The following is a 20653-nucleotide window of genomic DNA, read 5'->3' as shown; positions in this document are numbered from 1 at the left end:
GATATCTCTAATACACATTTTTTCAGGTATTTACAGGTTAGGAATTTTTTACATGATTTTTTACTGAATTACCCCTTGGCCTGCTCTTTAAATTTGGCTTGTTATTTTTCAGTTTAAACCTTTTCAAAAACGATTAATAGCTATCATTTATAAACAGTTAATGAATGCTCGTATGTCACCTAATGATAGGGTTCAACGCACCTGGGAAGTAGAACTTCAACATTCACTTTCAGATAATCAATGGAGTAAAATTTATTATTTAGTCAATAATTCATCTATCTGCGCACGCCATATCTTAATTCAGTTTAAGATAGTACACAGGGCCCATATGTCCAAAGCTAAATTGGCGCATATTTTTCCTAATATAAGCCCTATTTGTGACAGATGTAATGCAGAAGTGGCTACTCTAACTCATATATTTTGGTCATGTGTAAGTTTAAATAATTTTTGGAGGGATGTGTTTGGAATATTATCTAAAGTTATAGATCTGGATGTTCAACCTAATCCACTTACAGCAATTTTTGGAATTATTCCAGAGGAAGCAAGCAAAGTGTCTGCTTCCGCCCAACATGTGATAGCTTTTTCAATTTTACTGGCTAGGAGAGCTAATTTGCTACACTGGAAAGAATCTAACCCACCCACTGTTTTTTATTGGCTCTCCTCCATCATGTTATGTCTAAGCTTGGAGAAAATTAGAAGCTGGACATTTGATACATCCTTTAATTTTGAACAAGTCTGGCGACCCTTTATTCAATATTTTCACATGATTTAATTTATTTTTATTTATTTATTCTTCTTTATTCTCTTTGGGGAAAATCCTTATCCATGAAGGTTCGGAGATGACTGGAAGGATGTGTTTTTTTTTCCTCTCTTTTTTTTCTAATTTTATCCTCAATTGGACTGCCCAATCTTTCTTTTTCTTTCTCTTTTTTTTGTTTCAGTTTAGTTAGTGGGTGTTTTTCTTTATCAATAAAATTTCGAATCTTTTTTTATGATTGCTATGAGGATTTTTTTGACCATTGTATATATAACAGCATAATATTTTACCTATTTGATTTTGACATTATATACTTTCTGTTTTTACTATTGCTGTTTATAAGTCTTTTATATTATCTACTTGTTAAACTCCTCTTCCGATTTGTATATTCTTTATTTGAAAATCAATAAAAAAGATTGAAAAATGAAATGAAAATCTCTGAACAACTTTTTGGTGCTAAGTGACTTATTTTTTTTTCTCTTGGAATTTACGATGTCAAAGTACACCTTGCAACTGTGGCCCTGAATTCTTCCTCAGGAATGCATGGGCTGTTGTGATTCCTTATACAGCATGCTCCTGGACCAGGCTGAACAGGCAGTAAACACTGTTCAGCAACCTAGTCTTCCCAGAGGAGCACTGTACTGTGAGGTCCATTTGATATCAGTTTTGTACCTTTTATTCCATTGGCCCCATCCTACACTGAATAAACAACACTAGTCTTGATCATAATCCCTACTCACTCTGAGGCCCAGACCTTGATCAACCCTCACCCTCTTTCCTCAGCATCTACCGCACTCCATATCTGAGAATGGTTATCCTTCTGTTCTCCTGTCCTGAGATCCAGTCCCTAAGCTTGCAGTTCCCAAGATGAAGGCACATCTTCCAAACTTGCCACCTTAGCCAGTCAGCATACTCTGGTCTATGACTGTGCTGCTGGTTCATGGGAAGGGGCCATTCCTATATGAATATATGACGTTTCTCAAGAGCTTGTTGGCATGGTGAGAAACTCTGCAGCATTTTGGAGAGGAGCATTCGTCACTGGGATTCTTAGGATCACTGGATCTTCCTGGTGTGTCACAGGGCCTTAGCATTTGAGATCTGGAATTAATCAGTCTACATACTAAAACTGGGGAGCCTTGTGCCTTTCTTGAGTCCAAATTCACACCCACTCTTTAGCACATTTAGTATATGGTAATCTTTTGAACTCATTACCTTGTGTAGGCAGAAATTACGAACGCAGAAGGTGGCCAACTCAATGGTGTCCAACAAAGTCACCTGTATCATTCCATAGGTATCTGTTCCCCGGCTGGGCCAGTATTGATCACACTTCACCTGAATCAGGGTGCAAGGTACAAATAATCAGGCTCCGTACAGACAGTACATACAAATATTTGTTAGAAACCATAGTTACAGACATTAGATAGAGAGCGGATAAGACACTGTCTAGATACCAGTATAGAGTTTGTAGATGCAGCAACAAGTGATAGATAACTGTACAAATACAGTATTTGTATAGATTGTATGAGAATGTAAAAACATTAATGGGTGGGCCACTTGACCCTTGGATCAGTTATGCTATTAGATAATATTGTGGCTAATCCACTACCTCAGCATCACTTTCTTCCACGAACCCCATAGCCTCGATGTGCTTCCTGCACATCCTGACTGGCTGATATGGGAACTGTACTTCCCTCAATCGCAGGACTCTGCAGTGCTGACAGCCCAGCACATCTGGAGATGTGAACTTCCCACTATTCAGGACATTTACAAAGACAGGTGTGTAAAAAGGGCTCGAAGGATCACTGGGGCCTGGGACACCCAAACCACAAACTGTTCCAGCTGCTAACATCTAGGAAATGGTACTGCAGCATAAAAGCCAGGACCAACAGGCTCAGGACAGCCTTTTCCACCAGGCCATCAGACTGATTAATTCATGCTGAGGCAACTGTATTTCTCTGTTATATCGACTGTCCTGTTGTACATAATATTTATCATAAATTACTACAAATTGCACGTTGCACATTTAGATGAAGATGTAACATAACGATTTTTACTCCTCATATATATGAAGGATGTAAGTAATAAAGTCAATTCAATTCAATTCATATCCAAAAAGTTCCGTCTTTGATGTGAATATACTCTGTTACTGAGTTTCTACAGTCAGGTCGATAATAACAAATGTTCAACACTGTACAGATGAACAAATACTCCTCGTTTTGGTTTGTGTCCGTACAGAGGAAAGTACATAGGCAGCAGTTCTAGATTCCTCCCCAATGACACTGGTTACTAGAAGCAGGTAGGTATGGAGAACTGTACAGAGTTCAATAATATCATGTGTGTTTGTACAGAGTACTGGGTGCAGGCTGTACAGAAACACTGGGTCTGACAGTGTGTATTGTTATCTATGCAGGAGACAGCTGGTAAAGAAATAACAATGGCTAAATTCCAGAATTTGTGATTACGTGCTTTGGGTATTTTCTTCTATAAACTACACAATATTTTCTTCTATAAACACACTGGATACAGAAAGAGGGCCTCTTCTGATTGCTTTAGTTTCTTCACACATTCCATTGATGTAGAAGTTGGTAATTAATTGTCCCACTTGGAAAAGCCAGCGAGCACTGTGAGGGTCATGTTTTTTGACTTCTCCAGTGTGTTCAACACCATCCGCCCTGCTCTGCTGGGTGAGAAGCTGACAGTGATGCAGGTGGATGCTTCCCTGGTGTCATGGATTATTGATTACCTGACTGGCAGACCACAGTACGTGCGCTTGCAACACTGTGTGTCAGACAGAGTGGTCAGCAGCACTGGGGCTCCACAGGGGACTGTCCTGTCTCCCTTTCTCTTCACCATCTACACCTCGGACTTCAACTACTGCAGAGTCTTGCCATCTTCAGAAGTTGTCTGATGACTCTGCCATAGTTGGATGCATCAGCAAGGGAGATGAGGCTGAGTACAGGGCTACGGTGGGAAACTTTGTCACATGGTGTGAGAAGAATCATCTGCAGCTTAATGTGAAAAATACTAAAGAGCTGGTGGTGGACCTGAGGAGGGCTAAGGCACCGGAGACCCCTGTTTCCATCCAAGGGGTCAGTGTGGACATTGTGGAGGATTACAAGTACCTGAGGATACGAATTGACAATAAACTGGACTGGTCAAAGAACACTGAGGCTGTCTACAAGAAGGGTCAGAGCCGTCTCTATTTCCTGAGGAGACCAAGGTCCTTTAACATCTGCCGGATGATGCTGAGGATGTTCTATGAGTCTGTGGTGGCCAGTGCTGTCATGTTTGCTGTTGTGTGTTGGGGCAGCAGGCTGAGGGTAGCAGACACCAACAGAATCAACAAACTCATTTGCAAGGCCAGTGATGTTGTGGGGGTGGAGCTGGACTCTCTGACGGTGGTGTCTGAAAAGAGGATGCTGTCCAAGTTGCATGCCATCTTGGACAATGTCTCCCATCCACTCCATAATGTACTGGTTAGGCACAGGAGTACATTCAGCCAGAGACTCATTCCACCGAGATGCAATACTGAGCATCATAGGAAGTCATTCCTGCCTGTGGCCATCAAACTTTACAACTCCCTTGGAGTGTCAGACACCCTGTGCCAATAGGCTGGTCCTGGACTTATTTACACTTGGCATAATTTACTTATTATCATTTAATTATTTCTGGTTTTATTTTGTTGTATTTCTACTCTATTCTTGATTGGTGCAACTGTAACCAAACCCAATTTCCCTCTGGATCAATAAAGTATGTCTGTCTGTCTGTCTCTAAATTGCCTCCACAGGTTGGTAGAACCTGGGGAGAATTGATGGGAATGTGTGGAGTATAAAACAGGTTGGGATAGAACTAGCGTACAAGTAGGCATGATGGTCAGTGCCAACTTGATGGGCCAAGGGGCCTATTTCCATGCTAAAGCTCCCAATGACTCTAAGTGTGTACAGGTGTATGGATCCTTGTGTGGTAACTCTCAAGTACAAGCTCCAGGTATTGTTTCCTGAACAGGCAGTAGGTGCAGGCTGTAAACATGGATAAATGTGGAGAGACAGGTAAGATGGCAGGGACGGATACTTAAATAGAGATCATAGGTACCATCAATCAAGAGAAAGGTAACATTTCAGGGGAAGGGATGATGACCTGTAACGTAAACGGCGATTCTCTCTCCACAGGTGCTGTCTGGGCTCCTGAGCATTTCTAGCACTTCTTGTTTCAAATTTTCATCATTTGCAGTTATTTTGATTTCTGGCTTTGTCCGTTATTTCTAGTTTCTAGATTCTAATCATAGAAGAGCTGAAGGACTATGGCTTTCCCAGACAACAGGGCTGGCAGAAATTGCCAAGTTAGGGTCGATCTAGTTCTCTGTAGACTGGGAGTTGACAAAGGCAAACTGTGTCAGTGGGGCCAGAACAAGGAGTGTGACTTTAAATATTTAGTGAGAGTGGGAATCAGGCCCTGCTATAATTGCAGAGGTAGAAAGCATTCAGGGTTCAGCAGGCTGAGGTAATTGATGTTACAGAGCACACTAGTGTCATTGGTACAACCGGAAGAAATCTGTGGCTACAAGAGTACCAAGAAATGCAAAGAACTATTACATGAGGCAGTTGGGTGACTGTCAGCAGTCAGATAGAACTGTTCAAACCGTTGAAAGAGAAATTTGAGATTATTCTGCAGTAAGGTGTGAACTAATTAGAAATATGGATAAAAAATATTTCCAGGTGGGTATGCAATTCCTCTCTGATTGATAATCCACAACAGGCTCTTCTCCCTCCTAAATAACTAATCGTTCAATAAAAGCAAACAAAGGAAAGTGGGGACATGTTGGGGGGTACACAGTGGGTGCATCGATAGCTGTGCAGAGGAAATACAATTTAACCTTCCGAGTGGAGATTCTTCAGCTGAGTTGAAACATTAAGCTGACTTACAAGCGGCACTTTCAAAGACTTTCTACAACTCAGGACCTCAGTATTACTTTTATGTACAGTTTGTCTTCTTCTGCACACTGGTGGTTGGTCAATCTTTGTCTGTTTATGTATGCATTTATTTTTCTCTCTGTAAATGCTGCAGGAAATTGAATCTCAAGGTAGCATATGGTAACATACACATACATTGATAATACATTTACTCTGAACTTCAGACACTGAGAGTCCTGCTGTGAAGTTCCAGTGTGCTGTTCTTACTAATGTCCAGACATTATGGGGCTGCTTCACGAAGCATTATCGTCAGCTGCACCAAGTACTGAATGACATCATGTTCACCAGGTGGTAACGAGACAATAGCTGTATTCCGGATGTGAGGGATACTGACTCTATATTAAAGACAGGTGATTTGCAATTTGCTCTTGAGTTCACAATCCCTGGCTGTAAGAGAGGCTGCTTAAGCTGTCATCGATGAGAAAAGGGTCCAGCTGGCTCTCTTTTGCCAAGCTAACAGTAGTCAGTCGATTGAAGCCTGCTTTCTATTAAGTGCTGCAAACCACAGCAATCGACATTACACTCAGCTGGCTGAGTGAAGTGGTTGCATTTAACCTTTCATGTGGCTCAGTGGTGCAATCTCTGTAAACGTTCTGAAGCTGTTCAGGTGCTGGGAGTTTATCTCGCAGTGCAGGGTAGGGGTTGTGTGGGCGACTATTTTGTGACACAGTAAAAGCTTCCAATCAAAATCACCTATTAATCCCTCTTTGGAGTGAAGAGGATCAAGCACTGACTGGGACATAGAGCGAGCCAGTCACCCAGATCTCAATGGAAGATCATGCCTGAACCTGTGAGTGGAGGATCTGGTAGCTCATTATTTAGGGAACATGCATTGGGTGAGGTGCTGCATTGCCAGACTCATGAAAGAAGCAACAACATCATCAGTAGAGGAGGGAGCTTGAATAATAAAATCAAATCTGTCTTTTCCTCACCACCTCGCTGACAGTCAACACTGAGACACCTCAAGGATGTGTGCTTAGCCTGTGGCCCTTCTCTCTCTACACCCTTGGCTGTGTGGCGAGGCACAACTCAAACACTATCTATAAAATTGCTGACGACACCACTATTGTTGGCAGAATTTCAGGTGGTCACAGGAAGTGTACAGGAGTGAGACAGATCAGCTGATCGAGTGGTGTTGCAGCAACAACCTTCAGTATGACCAAGGAATTAATTGCAGATTTCAGGAAGGGTAAGTTGAGGGAACACACATAGTCCTTATTGAGGGACAGAAAGTGGAAAGGGTGAGCAGTTTCAAGTTCCTGGGTGTCAACATTTCTGAGGTTCTCTCCTGGGCCCAACATATTGATGAATTACGAAGAAGGGAAGACAGTGGCTATACTTCATTAGGAGTTTAAGGAGATTTGGTATATCATCAAAGACACGCTCAAATTTCTACAGATGTACCATGGAGAGCATTCTAACTAATTGCATCATGATCTGTTATGGAGGGGCTACTGCACAGGATTGGAAGCTCCAGCCAGCTCCATCATGGGCTCTAACCTCCTCAGCATCCAGGAAACCCTCACAAGGCGATGCCTCAAAAAGGCAGCATCTATCATTAAGGACCCCCATCACTTAGGACATGCCTGCTTCTCATTGCTACCATCAAGGAGGAGGTACAAGAGCCTGAAGACACACACCCAATGTCTCAGAAACAATGATCCCCTCCACCATAGGATTTCTGAATGGAGAATTCACTTGCCCAGTATTTTTCCAATTCTTTTTGCACTACTTACTTCATTCTTGCCTATACTTCTAATTGTAATTTATAGTTTTTATTACAACATATTGCAATATACTGCTGCTCCAAAACAACAAATTTCATGACAGCTGCTGGCGATATTAAACCTGATTCTGATTCTATTTGCAAAGTTTGCAAAACTGTACAGTCTGTGCTCAACTTAGCTCACCAGGTTGCATGTATTTGGGATGAGTGAGGAAACACATAGTCACAGGGACAGGGACAATTTCAAACTCTATCCAAGCTTTTATTTATCTCTGGTTATCCCTTAATTAACACTAGAGATTTTAGTAATATAAAATCAGAGATGGAGGATTGGAAAATCCAGGATTGATCTCTTTATATTTATAGATCCCATGAAGAAATGGTCTTAGCACTAACCTCAAGTTGACCTCTTTTTATCTGTCAGAAAAACTTCCATTGTCCAAAAAATCATCCCTTAGCCAAATTCACACACAACTTTCCTTTCACCCCTTCTGCTTCTATTTCCCTACTAGGTGCACTGTTAGATTCTTTATCTTGTGCCTCAATGCACAATACTAGAGTGCTACCTTCATCAAGCCTCTCTGTTATCAAAGAGCTCATTCAGGCTAGTCTAACATAATGTGCTTTACCAAGCTTTGATACCCACAATAGTAAAATGGTTATTGTTGGTTTTGATGACCTAAGGTCACAAAGGAACACTATGTTCTGCAAATCTTTAATGATTGTTCACCTTTCTGTTGCATTTTTAAACCTGAAATCTGAGAGCATTGAGGAAAACTCACTCCTACCCGAGATTTTTCCTCTAGTTTTGTCATCATGACGATAGTCGCACTTCTCTGCTCCCAGACCATTCGCCAGAAATCCCCAAACGTCTCTGGCAGTGGTCCCTGTGTGGCGATGTAGGCATTCTGCTTCCGGTAGCCATCGATATAGTTTGCATTGATGTAATCACTGCCCGAGATACCTGGAGCAGAAAGAAAGGGTTAAAAAACACATCAGTCATATCATTTGTGAACAACTCTCTGCTGAGAGTTACCAAGCTAAAGTTTGAGTAAGCATCAATGAAATATTTCAGTGGGGTTAGAATTAATTTATCTGAAGCATAAATTACTAGTGCTAGGGGTGGAACAGTATGGAATAGAAGGAGGATTTTGACAGGTTCAAATCAGACTAGTTAGCCCAAACAATCTGCTTGGCTTGTGCCAATTCCCAATCCATGTGAGCAAAGGTTCCTCTAATTTCTAATAACCAGTGTGCGCAAAAATATTGTGCTGTGCAATTTTTTTGCCCAGTTGCAACAACATGTGTGCACAGAATAATTTCTTCAATAAAAACAGTATAAATAAGCCAATTTTAAGATCTGCAGACTAATCATCGCACACTCTGTGTTGTCCGCATCAGGAACCAGAAAAGGAAGTGTGATTGCGTACGATTGTGAAATATACCTCCTGAGAAAACCTTTTGTGTGCAGTTTAAATTCCTTTGTGCACTAGTTGCAAAAGATGTGTGTGTACTCATAGCCACACACTTCAGAGGGAACATTGCATGTTAAGTCAACTCCAAATCGGCTGGGTAAGAAGGTTCAAGAGCAGAGCAGGAGTCAGCTGCTGAAGCTCCTAAGTTGGTTGGAACTTTGGATTTGGAATTGGTTTGTTATTGCCACATGTACTGTGATACAGTGAAAAGCGTGCCTTGCAAACTGTTCATGCAGATCACATCATTTATCTTGTTTGAGCTAGAACCAGGTAAAGCACTAACAGGTGCAGAATAAAGTGTAACAGCTACAGAGAACGTGCAGTGTAGACATACAAGGTAGATTGTAAGGTCAAGAGTTCATAATATTGGACTATGGAGCCATTTAATAGTCTTTTAACAGCAGGGCAGAAGCTGTCTTTGAGCCTGTTGGTAGGCGCTTTCAGGCCTTTATACCATCTGCTGCTGAATAGGAGGGGGAGGAGAGAGAAATCTGGGGTGGATGGGGGTTGTTGGTTGTGCTGGCTGCTTTACTGAGGCAGTGAGCAGAGCAAAGTCCACTGAGGGAAGGCTGGTTTCCATGGTGTCCAGTGTTGTGTCCACAACTCTCTGCCTTTTCTTGCTGTCATGAGTATCCAGATGGGATGCTTTCGACAGTGCATCAATAAAAATTGGTAAAGGTTGATGAGAACATGCCAAATTTCTTTAACCTGCTGAGGAAATAGAGGTGTTGGTGAGCTTGGCTATGGCATCTATGTGACGGACCAGGACAAGTTATTGCCCAGTTGATTTATACTGGATTGTATCCGTTATAAATGAGTAGCAGATAACTGTCACTGTTCTTCCACCACCATGTGCTTGCTGTTAGTAGTTTCTCATAAAAAAATTACCTTACAACTCCATGCTAATTAGGCACCGTTCCGCTCAGATGTCACTGCATTATCTAATTGAAGAGCTTCCAATTAATTTACCAAATTAATCTGAGAAAGAGTGCTGCCAGTTCTAACTTTTGGAACCATATGTTCAAATTTCCAAGAATGTCATGGATAGTGGTTCAGAGCATCATTATGGAACATTATCTCCCAAAACTAAATTCACTTTGTGCACTCAGCCTCATCTCCAACTCTTTGATCAGACCCAGTTAGGTACAAGAAATGGTGAAGCAATGAACAGTTCTGTTGGAGATATTTGACGGTTCAAGTAGCATCTGTGGGAGGAAAGGAGTAGTTGACATTTTGTGTCAAATCTTGCATCAGGATTCCAACATCTGTAGTTTCTTATGTCTGCAGGGAACTGTATGAAGTTGAAACCAGGTAACTTCTGACATGCTTTAAAACAAACTGATACATCTGAGATGTATCAATGAGTTGTGATCAATGAAAGCAGGAAAGCCCAGTTCCTCACATGAATTTTAAATGGCTGCAAGAAACTCAACATTTGCCAGAATTTTCACAGGATAAAGGCTTACATGAGACACTGCAACAATGTACATTCTCTTCTTTTATGATGAACAATAAGGAAACAGCTGCATTGATCAGACATCCTGGTTCTTAGTTGAAGAAAAACTGGAGATGTGAATGCATGCCGACCCATGTTCCAGTGAAGTATTTCTATTTTCTTCCATCTCCCTCCGCTTACACTTCCCTCACATAGATCAGCTCTGAAGAATAAGTCTTCATCACTTTCCTCAGAATTAGGTTTACTATCACCGACATGAATCATGAAATTTGTCATTTTGTGCAGCAGGGAGGTGCAGGCATAACAAACTACAATAAGTTACTATTAATACAGTAAACAAGCTGTGCAAAAGAGGATTGGCGAGGCAGTGTTTATGAGTTCACGGCCCATTCAGTAATCTGACGGCAGAGGAGAAGAAATTGTTCCTAAAACACTGAGGGCGGATCTTCTCTCCGATGGTAGTAATGAAAGGAGGATGTGTCCCAAAAGGTGAAGGTCCTTCATGATGGACACCATTTTGTTGAGCCACTGCCCTTTGAAGATGTTTCCAGTGGGGCTTGTGCCCTTGAAGGAGCTGACTTAGTCTACAACTTTCCACAGCTTCTTATGATCCTGTTAATTGGAGCCTCCATACCCCCCGGTGATGCAACCAGTCAACATGCTCTCCACGGTACATCTGGAGAAATTTGCTCAGAGTCTCAGATGACATACCAAATTTCCTTAAACTCCTGATGAAGTATAACCCCTGGCAGGTCTTCACCATGACTGCAGCAACATGTTGGGCCTGGGATAAATCCTCTGAGTTGTTCGAAGCTACTCACTGTTTCCATCACTGCCACCGCAATATGGACTGGTGTGTGATCTCCTGACTTTCCCTTCCTGGAGTCCACATATCACTCCTTGGTCTTACTGACACCGAGTATAAGGTCATTGTTGTGATACCACTAGACGAGCTCCTGCATGGCTCCTTGTCATCACCTGAGATTCTCCAACAACTGTGACGGAGTTTGAGCTGTGCCTTGCCACAAGCTTTTGCAACAGTCTATCAGTGCATCTCCACCCCACAGACATTCCTTCTGCATATAACATAAGGAAATAGTAATACATTTGCGTGTTTAAGATGGTGCTAGTAAAGCACAGTGATGACTTGCTGGCAACAAAATTAACTATTAACTACTTTAATGCTCACACTTTTCTTCAAAAATGATCGCTGCAATCAGTAGTTTGGAACTTCCCTTTCGGAGTTGAGCTTTTGAACATCTGTATAACCTAGCTTTTTTCAGGTGTGGACTGAAGTCTCGAAGTTGCAACATGATGTGTACAGGCTGAATTGAGGCAGCAGGGCCTGAGAGCAGGGAACGAGCCATTGTTTGACGGCTGGAGTGGACTTGGAGGCGATTTGAAATGGCGGAACCGAGGCAAGGCAGGAACAAGGTGGTGGGGCCCAGGCCCGAGAGCAAATAACGTCAATGTTTGGTCGAATTGGAAAGGTCGGGTATGGGTTGAATCGAGATGGCAGGTTCCAGACCTGAAAGTGTATCGAAGTGCCAGGGCCCGGGTCTGAGTATGAGAAATGACCCACTGTTTGGCTGATTTAAGTGCTGGACCAGATAGAAAAGGTCAGGGTACCAGGGCCAGAGGAGAGGGACGTGCCCGTGTTCTGCTTGCTGCTCGGTGAAGTTTACTCCTCTCTGCACTGAACTGTGGCTGTGGCCTGCAACTGATGGCCTCTTGGATCGGCTGTGACTGGCTTTGTGGCTATGAACTCACTTCTGAGACGGCCCGAAACGTCGACAGTGCTTCTCCTTATAGATGCTACCTGGCCTGCTGTGTTCCACCAGCATTTTGTGTGTGTTGTTTGAATTTCCAGCATCTGCAGATTTCCTCGTGTTTGCTATTCCATATTAATGTACCTTTGTACTCTGAGACACTCCCAGTCTCTGTAACTTCACACATGCTGCTGTTCTAATTTTTCCTGATCTTTATGAAATACTATCAACCAGAAACATTGACTCTCTTTCTTTCTCCACAGACCTGCTGAGTATTTCCAAAATTTTTCCGATGTTAAATATGTCAGTTTTACTTTGCACTATCTCAATGCTCTGTGTAATGATTTGATCTGAATGAACAGTAAGCAAGACAAACTCTTAACTGTATGTTGGTACATGTGAAAATATTTAACCTATTCCAATTCCATCTTCTGTTCTTAATTTTTATAAAGCCTCATGAGCTCTGGAGGAATGAAAAATTAAAATAAGCATGTGGAGGCCCATTTAGTTAAAATGTCTGTACCACTCATAACACCTTAGGAGGGGTTTGGACAGAGCAAATTGTGAGTACCTCATTTGTCTGTCAATTGAGTTAGGAAAGCAGAGGCTGCAAATTGTTGCAGAGTAACTAGACGTGGTGGGGAGAAATGAGGAGAAGTAATTTCACACAGAGGGTTCTGATCGGGAATTCACCACCTATTGGGGTCGGTTCAACAGGGTATCAGGCATGTACATTGAAACGGAGACAAAGCTGGAAAGGGAATAAACTGGGCAAGTATCAATGAGCTGGTGAAGGTGTATTAGGCCAAATGGCCTCTTGTTGTGATGCATGATTCCAAGATCTTGTGGTTGATAGGACAGTGCAGACCAAAACTAGTGGAAAAAAGTGACCTTAAGAGCTCCAGCGATCACAATTATATATTATTTTTGAGGTGAATTATTATATGCAATGCACCTTCGGTTGTGTTTTATTTTCAGGCTATGGGCACTTGGCTAGCCATTCTCAACACCGTGATGGTGTATCTCCAGTACCTATAATGAAGAGTTGTTTTAATTGAGCATTAAGTGACCATTATACAATGAAAAAGACCCTCCAGCAATGAAGCCAGTACTGTACCTTCAAGAATCATGGAAAATCCAATTTCTTGCTTATGTATCCAGCATGCACCCATTCATACTCAACATGCTGCACTTGGCCCAGGAGGTTTCAGCACCTGATCTCCTGCCAATATCCACCTCACCTCTCACCACTGGTCTCCCAACACATCCAAATTCACAACCATACATTTGGAATGTTTTGGCTGAGATTTAAAAAAAAATCAGCATCAGGTCCAGCATTTATGGCTCAGTCCGAATTCCCCATGAGAAAGTGGTAGTGAGCTTGTAGTGTTGCAATTGTTCTGGCGAAGGTATTCTCACAGTGCTGTTGAGTAGGGTGTTCCAGGGTTTTGACCCACAGAAGAACAGATTTCCAAATTCAGGATGTTTTGTAACATCAAGCAGAACCTGCAGGTGGGGCTGTTGTGATGTGCAGGAAGCACTCTTTCTTGGTGAAAGAGGTAGACCTGAAGTCCATTAAGACATAAGAGCGGAATTAGGCTATTCAGCCCATTGAGTCTGCTCTGCTGATTTATTTTCAGTCATGGCTGATTATTTTCCCCGCACAAGCCACTCTCCTGCCTTCTCTCCTTAACCTTTGACAGCCTTACTAATCAAGAGCCTATCGCCTTTGCTTCATGTATACACAATGACTTGGCCTCCACAGCCGTCTGAAGCAATGAATTCCACAGATTCACCATCCTCTAGTTAAAGAAATTCTTCTTCTTCATCTCTGTTCTAAAGAGATGTCCTTCTAATCTGAGGCTATGCCCTCTTGTCCTACACTCTCCCACTATTGGAAACATCCTCTCTACATCTATGCTTTCTTGGTCCTTCAATATTTGGTAGCGTTGAATGATGTTGAGCCATCAAATGCTCCTCATACATTAACCCGTTCATTCATGTGATCATTCCTGTAAACCTTCTCTGGACTCTATCCAATGCCAGCACACCTTTTTCATAGATATAAGGTTCAAAACTGCTTACAATACTTCAAATACGGTCTTCAATTCAATCCCTGTCTTATGAAGGACAACTCACCATACACCTTCTAACGCACCCTATCAACTTGAGTGGCAACTTTGAGGGTCAATGGACATGGACCATAAGATCCCTCAGTTCTCCCACACTGCTAAGTATCCTGCTATTAACCCTGTACTCCTCATTGAAGTTTGACCTAATCTAAAGGGTATCACTTTACACTTTTCCAGATTGAACTCCATCTGTCACTTCTCAGCCCAGCTCTGCATCCCATCGTAGTCCCTCTATAAGCGATTACATCCTTCTGCACTATCCACAACACCAGCAACCTTTGTGTCATCTGCATATTTACTAATCCACCCTTCCACTTCCTGTACCAAGTCAATTATAAAGATCACAAAGAGCAGATCCCTACTGAACAGTACTGGTCACTGACCTCCAGGCAGAATTCAGTCCATTTACTACCACACAGAATTAAAACTATCTTTAATCAGACAATGCCTCTCCAAATGCTCAGAAAAACTGTCTGAGAGTCCTCTCAAATAGTTTGCCCTCCACTGATGTAAAATTCACAGATCTAAATTCCCAGTATTATCTCTATTACCTTTCTTGAGCAAAGGAATACCATTTTCTACCCTCCAATCATTTGGCCAGTGAGGCTGCAAAGATCTTCACCAAAGGTGAAGTAGTCTCTTCCCTTGTGTTCCGTAGTAACCTGGGTAAATTGTGTATGGGCTCAGTGCTTATTTAACTGAATGCTTTTCGGAAGTTCCATACATTCTCTTTCTTTATGTCATCATATTCCAGTATATCAGCTTGTTTCATACTGTTCTTGCAGTCATCAAAGTTCTTTTCATTGGTGAGTATTGAAGCAAAGTATTCATTAAGGTCATCCCCACTTCCTCTGACTTCAGGCACATGCTTCCACTTTTATCCTTGACTGGCCCTACCTTCAAATTGGCCATCCTCCTGCTCTTCACATACATATAGAACGCCTTGGGGTTTTCCATTATCCTACTCGCCAAGCTATTCTAATGTTCAATTTTAGCTCTCCTATGTCCATTCTTAAGTTCCTTCCTGGCAACCTCGTAACTCTAGTGCACCGTCAGATCCTTGATTCTTAAACTTATAAGTATGTTTCTTTCTTCCTCTTGATGAGATGCTCCACATCTCCTGTCAACCATGGTTCCTTCACCCTTCCATCCTTTAGCCGCCTCAATGGAACAAACCTGTCCAAAACCCCATGAAAGTGCTCCCTAAACAACCTCCAATTTCTGCTTACAAACAAGAGAAAATGTGCAGATGCTGGAAACCTGAGCAACACACACAGAATGCTGGAGGAACTCGCAGGCCAGGCAGCATCTATGGAAAAGAGTACGATCAATGTTTGGGGCCGAAAACCTCCAGCATTTTGTGTGTGCGTTGCTCCAATTTCTGCTGAACATTTCCCTGAGTAAAGCTGCTTCCAATTTCTTCTCCTCAGTTCCTGCCTAATAGAATTATAATTTTCCCTCCTGTAATTAAATACTTTTCCATACCGTCTGCTCCCATCCTTCTCCGAGGCTGTGATAAAGGTGAGGGAATTGTAGTCACTGTCAGTGAAGTGCTCACTCACTGAGAGGTCTGTCACCTGACCTGGTACATTGCTTAGCACCTTATTCAGTATGGCTTCTCTTCTATTCAGCCTGTCCTGTCTACTGCATCTAAACCTTTTGCACCAAGGAACTGCCAATTAATATTAGGGATGCTTAAGCCACCCATAACAACAACTCTGTTATTTTTGCACTTTTCTAGAATCTGCCTCCCAATATGCTCCTATAGAATATTCCCAAAAGAATGCTTCCTCCTGTTTCTGACTTTCTCCCACTCTTATTCAGTAGATAATCCCTCCACAATATCCTCCCTTTTTGTAGCTGCGATACTATCCCTGATTAGTAATGTCACATCCCACGTAATTTAACTCCCTTTTGAAACATTCAGCAGACATACTGGCTATTGTGACAGTCAACTCTCTGAAATGGCCACAAAACTGTAGTTCCATGTGCTGGTTCCATGCTCCAAGTTCATCACCCTTGTTCCTGATACGCCTTGTGTTAAAATCGACACATTTCAACCCATCGAACTGAATGTAATTATGCCCTATCCACTGCCTATCCTTCTCCCTGCCCCCTGTGTCAATTCTTCAGCCACACAAATCCTATTCTTACCTCCATTGGCATGAGGCACAGGTAGCACTCGATTGAGGACCTGCTTTCCAGCTCCCTACCTGGCTTTCTATGTTCTCTCTTCAGGACGTAAATTTTCCTAATTATGTTGGTTCCATGACATCTGGCTGCTTACCCTGCCCATTCAGAACTATGTGGATCCTAACTTTAGTTGTCCCTGACCCTGCACCTGGGAAGCAACTTATGATCTAGGAGTCTCTTTAATGTTCACAGAAAATCTTGACTGCTCCTCTACCTATTGAATCCCCTAGAACCACCGTTCTCCTCTTCTGCCCCTCTTCCCTTCTGAGTCACAGAGCCCAAATCAGTGCCAGAGGCTTGGTCACTGCAGTTTTCCCCTGATAAGGTGTCCCTCCCAACAGTATCCAGAGCAGTATATTTGTTATTGAAGGTAATCTCCACATAGGAGATTAGTGGGCAAAATTAGGGCACACGGTATTGGGGGCAGAGTACTGATATGGATTGAAAATTGGCTGGCTGACAGGAAACAAAGAGTAGTGATTAACGGGTCCCTTTTGGAATGGCAGGCTGTGACCAGTAGGGTACCGCAAGGTTCGGTGCTGGGACCGCAGCTGTTGACAATATACATTAATGATTTAGATGAAGGGATTAAAAGTAACATTAGCAAATTTGCTGATGACACAAAGCTGGGTGGCAGTGTGAAATGTCAGGAGGATGTTATGAGAATGCAGGGTGACTTGGACAGGTTGGGTGAGTGGGCAAACGTATGGTAGATGCAGTTTAATGTGGATAAATGTGAGGTTATCCACTTTGGTGGCAAGAACAGGAAGGCAGATTACTATCTAAATGGAGTCAAGTTAGGAAAAGGGGAAGTACAACAAGATCTAGGTGTTCTTGTACATCAGTCAATGAAAGCAAGCATGCAGGTACAGCAGGCAGTGAAGAAAGCTAATGGCATGCTGGCTTTTATAACAAGAGGAATTGAGTATAGGAGTAAAGAGGTCCTTCTGCAGCTGTACAGGGCCCTGGTGAGACCACACCTGGAGTATTATGTGCAGTTTTGGTCTCCAAATTTGAGGAAGGACATTCTTGCTATTGAGGGAGTGCAGCGTAGGTTCACAAGGTTAATTCCCGGAATGGTGGGACTGTCATATGTTGAAAGATTGGAGCGACTGGGCTTGTATACACTGGAATTTAGAAGGATGAGAGGGGATCTGATTGAAACATATAAGATTATTAAGGGATTGGACACACTGGAGGCAGGGAGCATGTTCCCGCTGATGGGTGAGTCCAGAACTAGAGGCCAGAGTTTAAGAATAAGGGGTAGGCCATTTAGAACAGAGATGCAGAAAAACTTTTTCACCCAGAGAGTGGTGGATATGTGGAATGCTCTGCCCCAGAAGGCAGTGGAGGCCAAGTCTCTGGATGCATTCAAGAGAGAGTTAGATAGAGCTCTTATAGATAGTGGGGTCAAGGGATATGGGGAGAGGGCAGGAACGGGGTACTGATTGTGTATGATCAGCCATGATCACAGTGAATGGTGGTGCTGGCTAGAAGGGCCGAATGGCCTACTCCTGCACCTACTGTCTATTGTCTATTGTAAGGTTACAGGGGTACTCTACACCATTTACCTATTCCATTTCCCTCTCAATGAAAAGTACTACCTACAAAACATTAGTAGTGATCAATACTATCTTCAAAGCCTTTCAGGTCAGAATATAAAAGGCAATAGTTAAATACAAGTTCTTTCAGAGCACATTGCTGCAAATGTTAACTCAGCTTATTGAACTTGACCAACAGACTACAAGTTCCAACTTCTCAAAGTCATGCAATGAATGGCAATTCAGCGAGGTATCTGAAAGATGATAGTTCATTTGGGACTGTCTCTTGACATCTTCAGGAAAGCAGTGAAGCATATTGACCAGAATATGCCAAAGAAGGAAAGTGAAAGGAAGAACAAAGAAGTGTTTTATTTCTAAGATGCTATGGGGGGAAAATTAACTAACAGCAGACCACATTTCAGGCCGGCCACATAGCAGTACAAAGCAGTGTGATGTTCCGACAAGGAAAAATATATTTATGCCAAATATGAAATAATGGACCAACTAAATACCTCAGGCTCAACAGTTTTCAAAGAGTTAATGGAGAGTCACCAAAGGTCACCTGAAGCCTTCCTGTCATAAATGAAAGCCAGTTTTAGTCAGTGTCATTTGCTAAATTGATTGGGGCCCAGTATATTACTATGTTGCCCCATAGCATGTTTTTTCAAAAGCTGAGTGTTCCAATTCATCATCCATATTATGATGCACGACCTGATTCCTACAAGCTTCCTCTGTCATGGCTAAGTAATTTCCAAGCCTGGTCCAGAATGGCCATTGGCTATAATTACTTGAACCTCCAAGACAATCAATTCCCTGACTGACAAAAGGTTCCTCATTACATTTTCCCAGAAACATGCAGTGTAAATCACAGAGAAATTAGTTCTGTGATAGATCAGTGAAACTTTAAAAGATACTCCAAGCTTTTGTGTGTTGTCAGTTTGCTTCTGCACACTGAAAGAAACTCTGGCATTGATTTGGCCATAAAGCAGCGCAGCACCACAGACATAGGCCCTTTGGCCCATCTAGTCTGGGCTGACCTGTTTTTCTGCCTAGTCCCATCTCCCCACAACTGGACCATAGCTTTCTATACCTCTTCATCCATGTACTGTACTTATCCAAACTTCTCTTAAATGATGCAATTGAACCCACTTCCACCACTTCTGCTGGCAGCTCGTTCCACACTCGCACCACCCTGTGAGTGAAGAAGTTCCCCCTCACGTTGCCCTTAAGCATTCCACCTTAAAACTTTGACCTTTAACCTCTTGCTATATCCATTGCTATTTCTATTGCTTTTTAAAAATTAAAATACAGTAATTTAATAAAAGTTGATGCACATTTCTTAGCTACGGCCAACTAGATTGAATAGAATATTGTCTGTAGGACAAAAAGCAAGCTTTGTCATGATGGAGCAAACTGGGAATCTTTGGCATGAACAATGATGATTGCAATTGTAGGAGATGTTCAACTCAGCACCTTCAGAAGTTTTAGCGTGTGTGGAGAGAAGGAGCATGGAAAAGGAGAACATGTCTATTTTCAAAAGTGGACACGTTGACATTGGCAGGAGTGAGTGCCTGGACCCATGATTTTACACACTAAAGCATAATAAGTCACGCAAGTGCACTGCAGTCTTCTGAGTGGGAGTAAAAGGCAAGCTTTGTACTTGTAACAAGTAGGCTGGAAAGCTCGGCTACTGCAGTAGAAAACTGCCCCGAGTAGCTTGTTTTGATTATACAGTTGTCTCAATATTGTTACACAGAATGTCATAACCTTCTTCTTGGCCCTTCATTTATTGCCTGATTTTAGAATGAGTCACTTAGTTGCTGGAGTCTGATGTGCAGCTGGAAGATTGTGAAACAAAGGGTGTTTTTGCCACTGTCAGACTGGGCAAGCATATTTTTGCTAACTATATCATGTAGTCTACTCCTTCTCTCCCAAAGCTGGGTTAGGAAGCTTGTGCCTGTGGCTAGGGATATGGTGAGGATGTTATGCAAAGGAAACAGCACTCTTTCTAGATCATTGGAAGAACTTGAATTAGCACTCGGTGATTGTTATTTGTAAAGATTCAACAGCAGTTTGAAGACTGAGGTGGGTGTGGTGTCAGGTGTGGGGTGGGTAACTGGCTACAATTATTCCTTACTTGGAAGGCCAGGCCTGTGAATTTAGAACACATTGCTCCAAGTCTGCTTAATGACAACAGAGTCCAGGTTTCTTTGCATTGATCTAAAAGCAGGGCACAGGGCATTAATATCCTGAGCACCCTGACATGGAATTTAGATGAGAGTAATTGGGTAAATTTTCTGAGTGGTGTGATTTGACTTGGAAATGGTTGCAGTTGAAATTTACTCTTAGCCAAATCAATTTTCAATTTCATAATGCAGAAAGAAACTGAAAATAATAATGGTATGAGTCATCATCATTATTATATTCTGTGTTGTATGATGTGGTAGATGACGGTCTGTCTACATAACCATGATATTTCTTGGCAAATTTTTCTACAGAAGTGGTTTGCCATTGCCTTCTTCTGGGCCGTGTCTTTGCAAGCCGGGTAACCCCAGCCATTATCAATACTCTTTAGAGATCGTCTGACTGGTGTCAGTGGTCGCATATTCATGAGTTGTGATGGGTACCTTCTGC

General features: G+C 42.3%; 1 protein-coding gene across 21 annotated transcripts in view; it reads right to left on the bottom strand.

Moving 5' to 3' along the window:
• LOC140739994 (receptor-type tyrosine-protein phosphatase S-like) overlaps positions 1 to 20653 on the bottom strand; it is a 469315-nt gene that overhangs the window by 39332 nt on the left and 409330 nt on the right. For all 21 annotated transcript variants that reach the window (XM_073068765.1, XM_073068749.1, XM_073068746.1 and 18 more), the window contains 2 exons: positions 8242 to 8417; positions 1970 to 2089 (listed from right to left, as the gene is read on the bottom strand). In XM_073068765.1, coding sequence (XP_072924866.1) covers positions 1970 to 2089; positions 8242 to 8417 — 296 coding nt within the window. The remainder of the gene's footprint in view (positions 1 to 1969; positions 2090 to 8241; positions 8418 to 20653) is intronic.

Source organism: Hemitrygon akajei, chromosome 16 (assembly GCF_048418815.1).
Source record: "Hemitrygon akajei chromosome 16, sHemAka1.3, whole genome shotgun sequence".
Taxonomy (NCBI): Eukaryota; Metazoa; Chordata; class Chondrichthyes; order Myliobatiformes; family Dasyatidae; genus Hemitrygon; species Hemitrygon akajei.
Note: the sequence above shows the minus strand (reverse complement) of the source record. Positions and strands in the feature narration are given on the sequence as shown.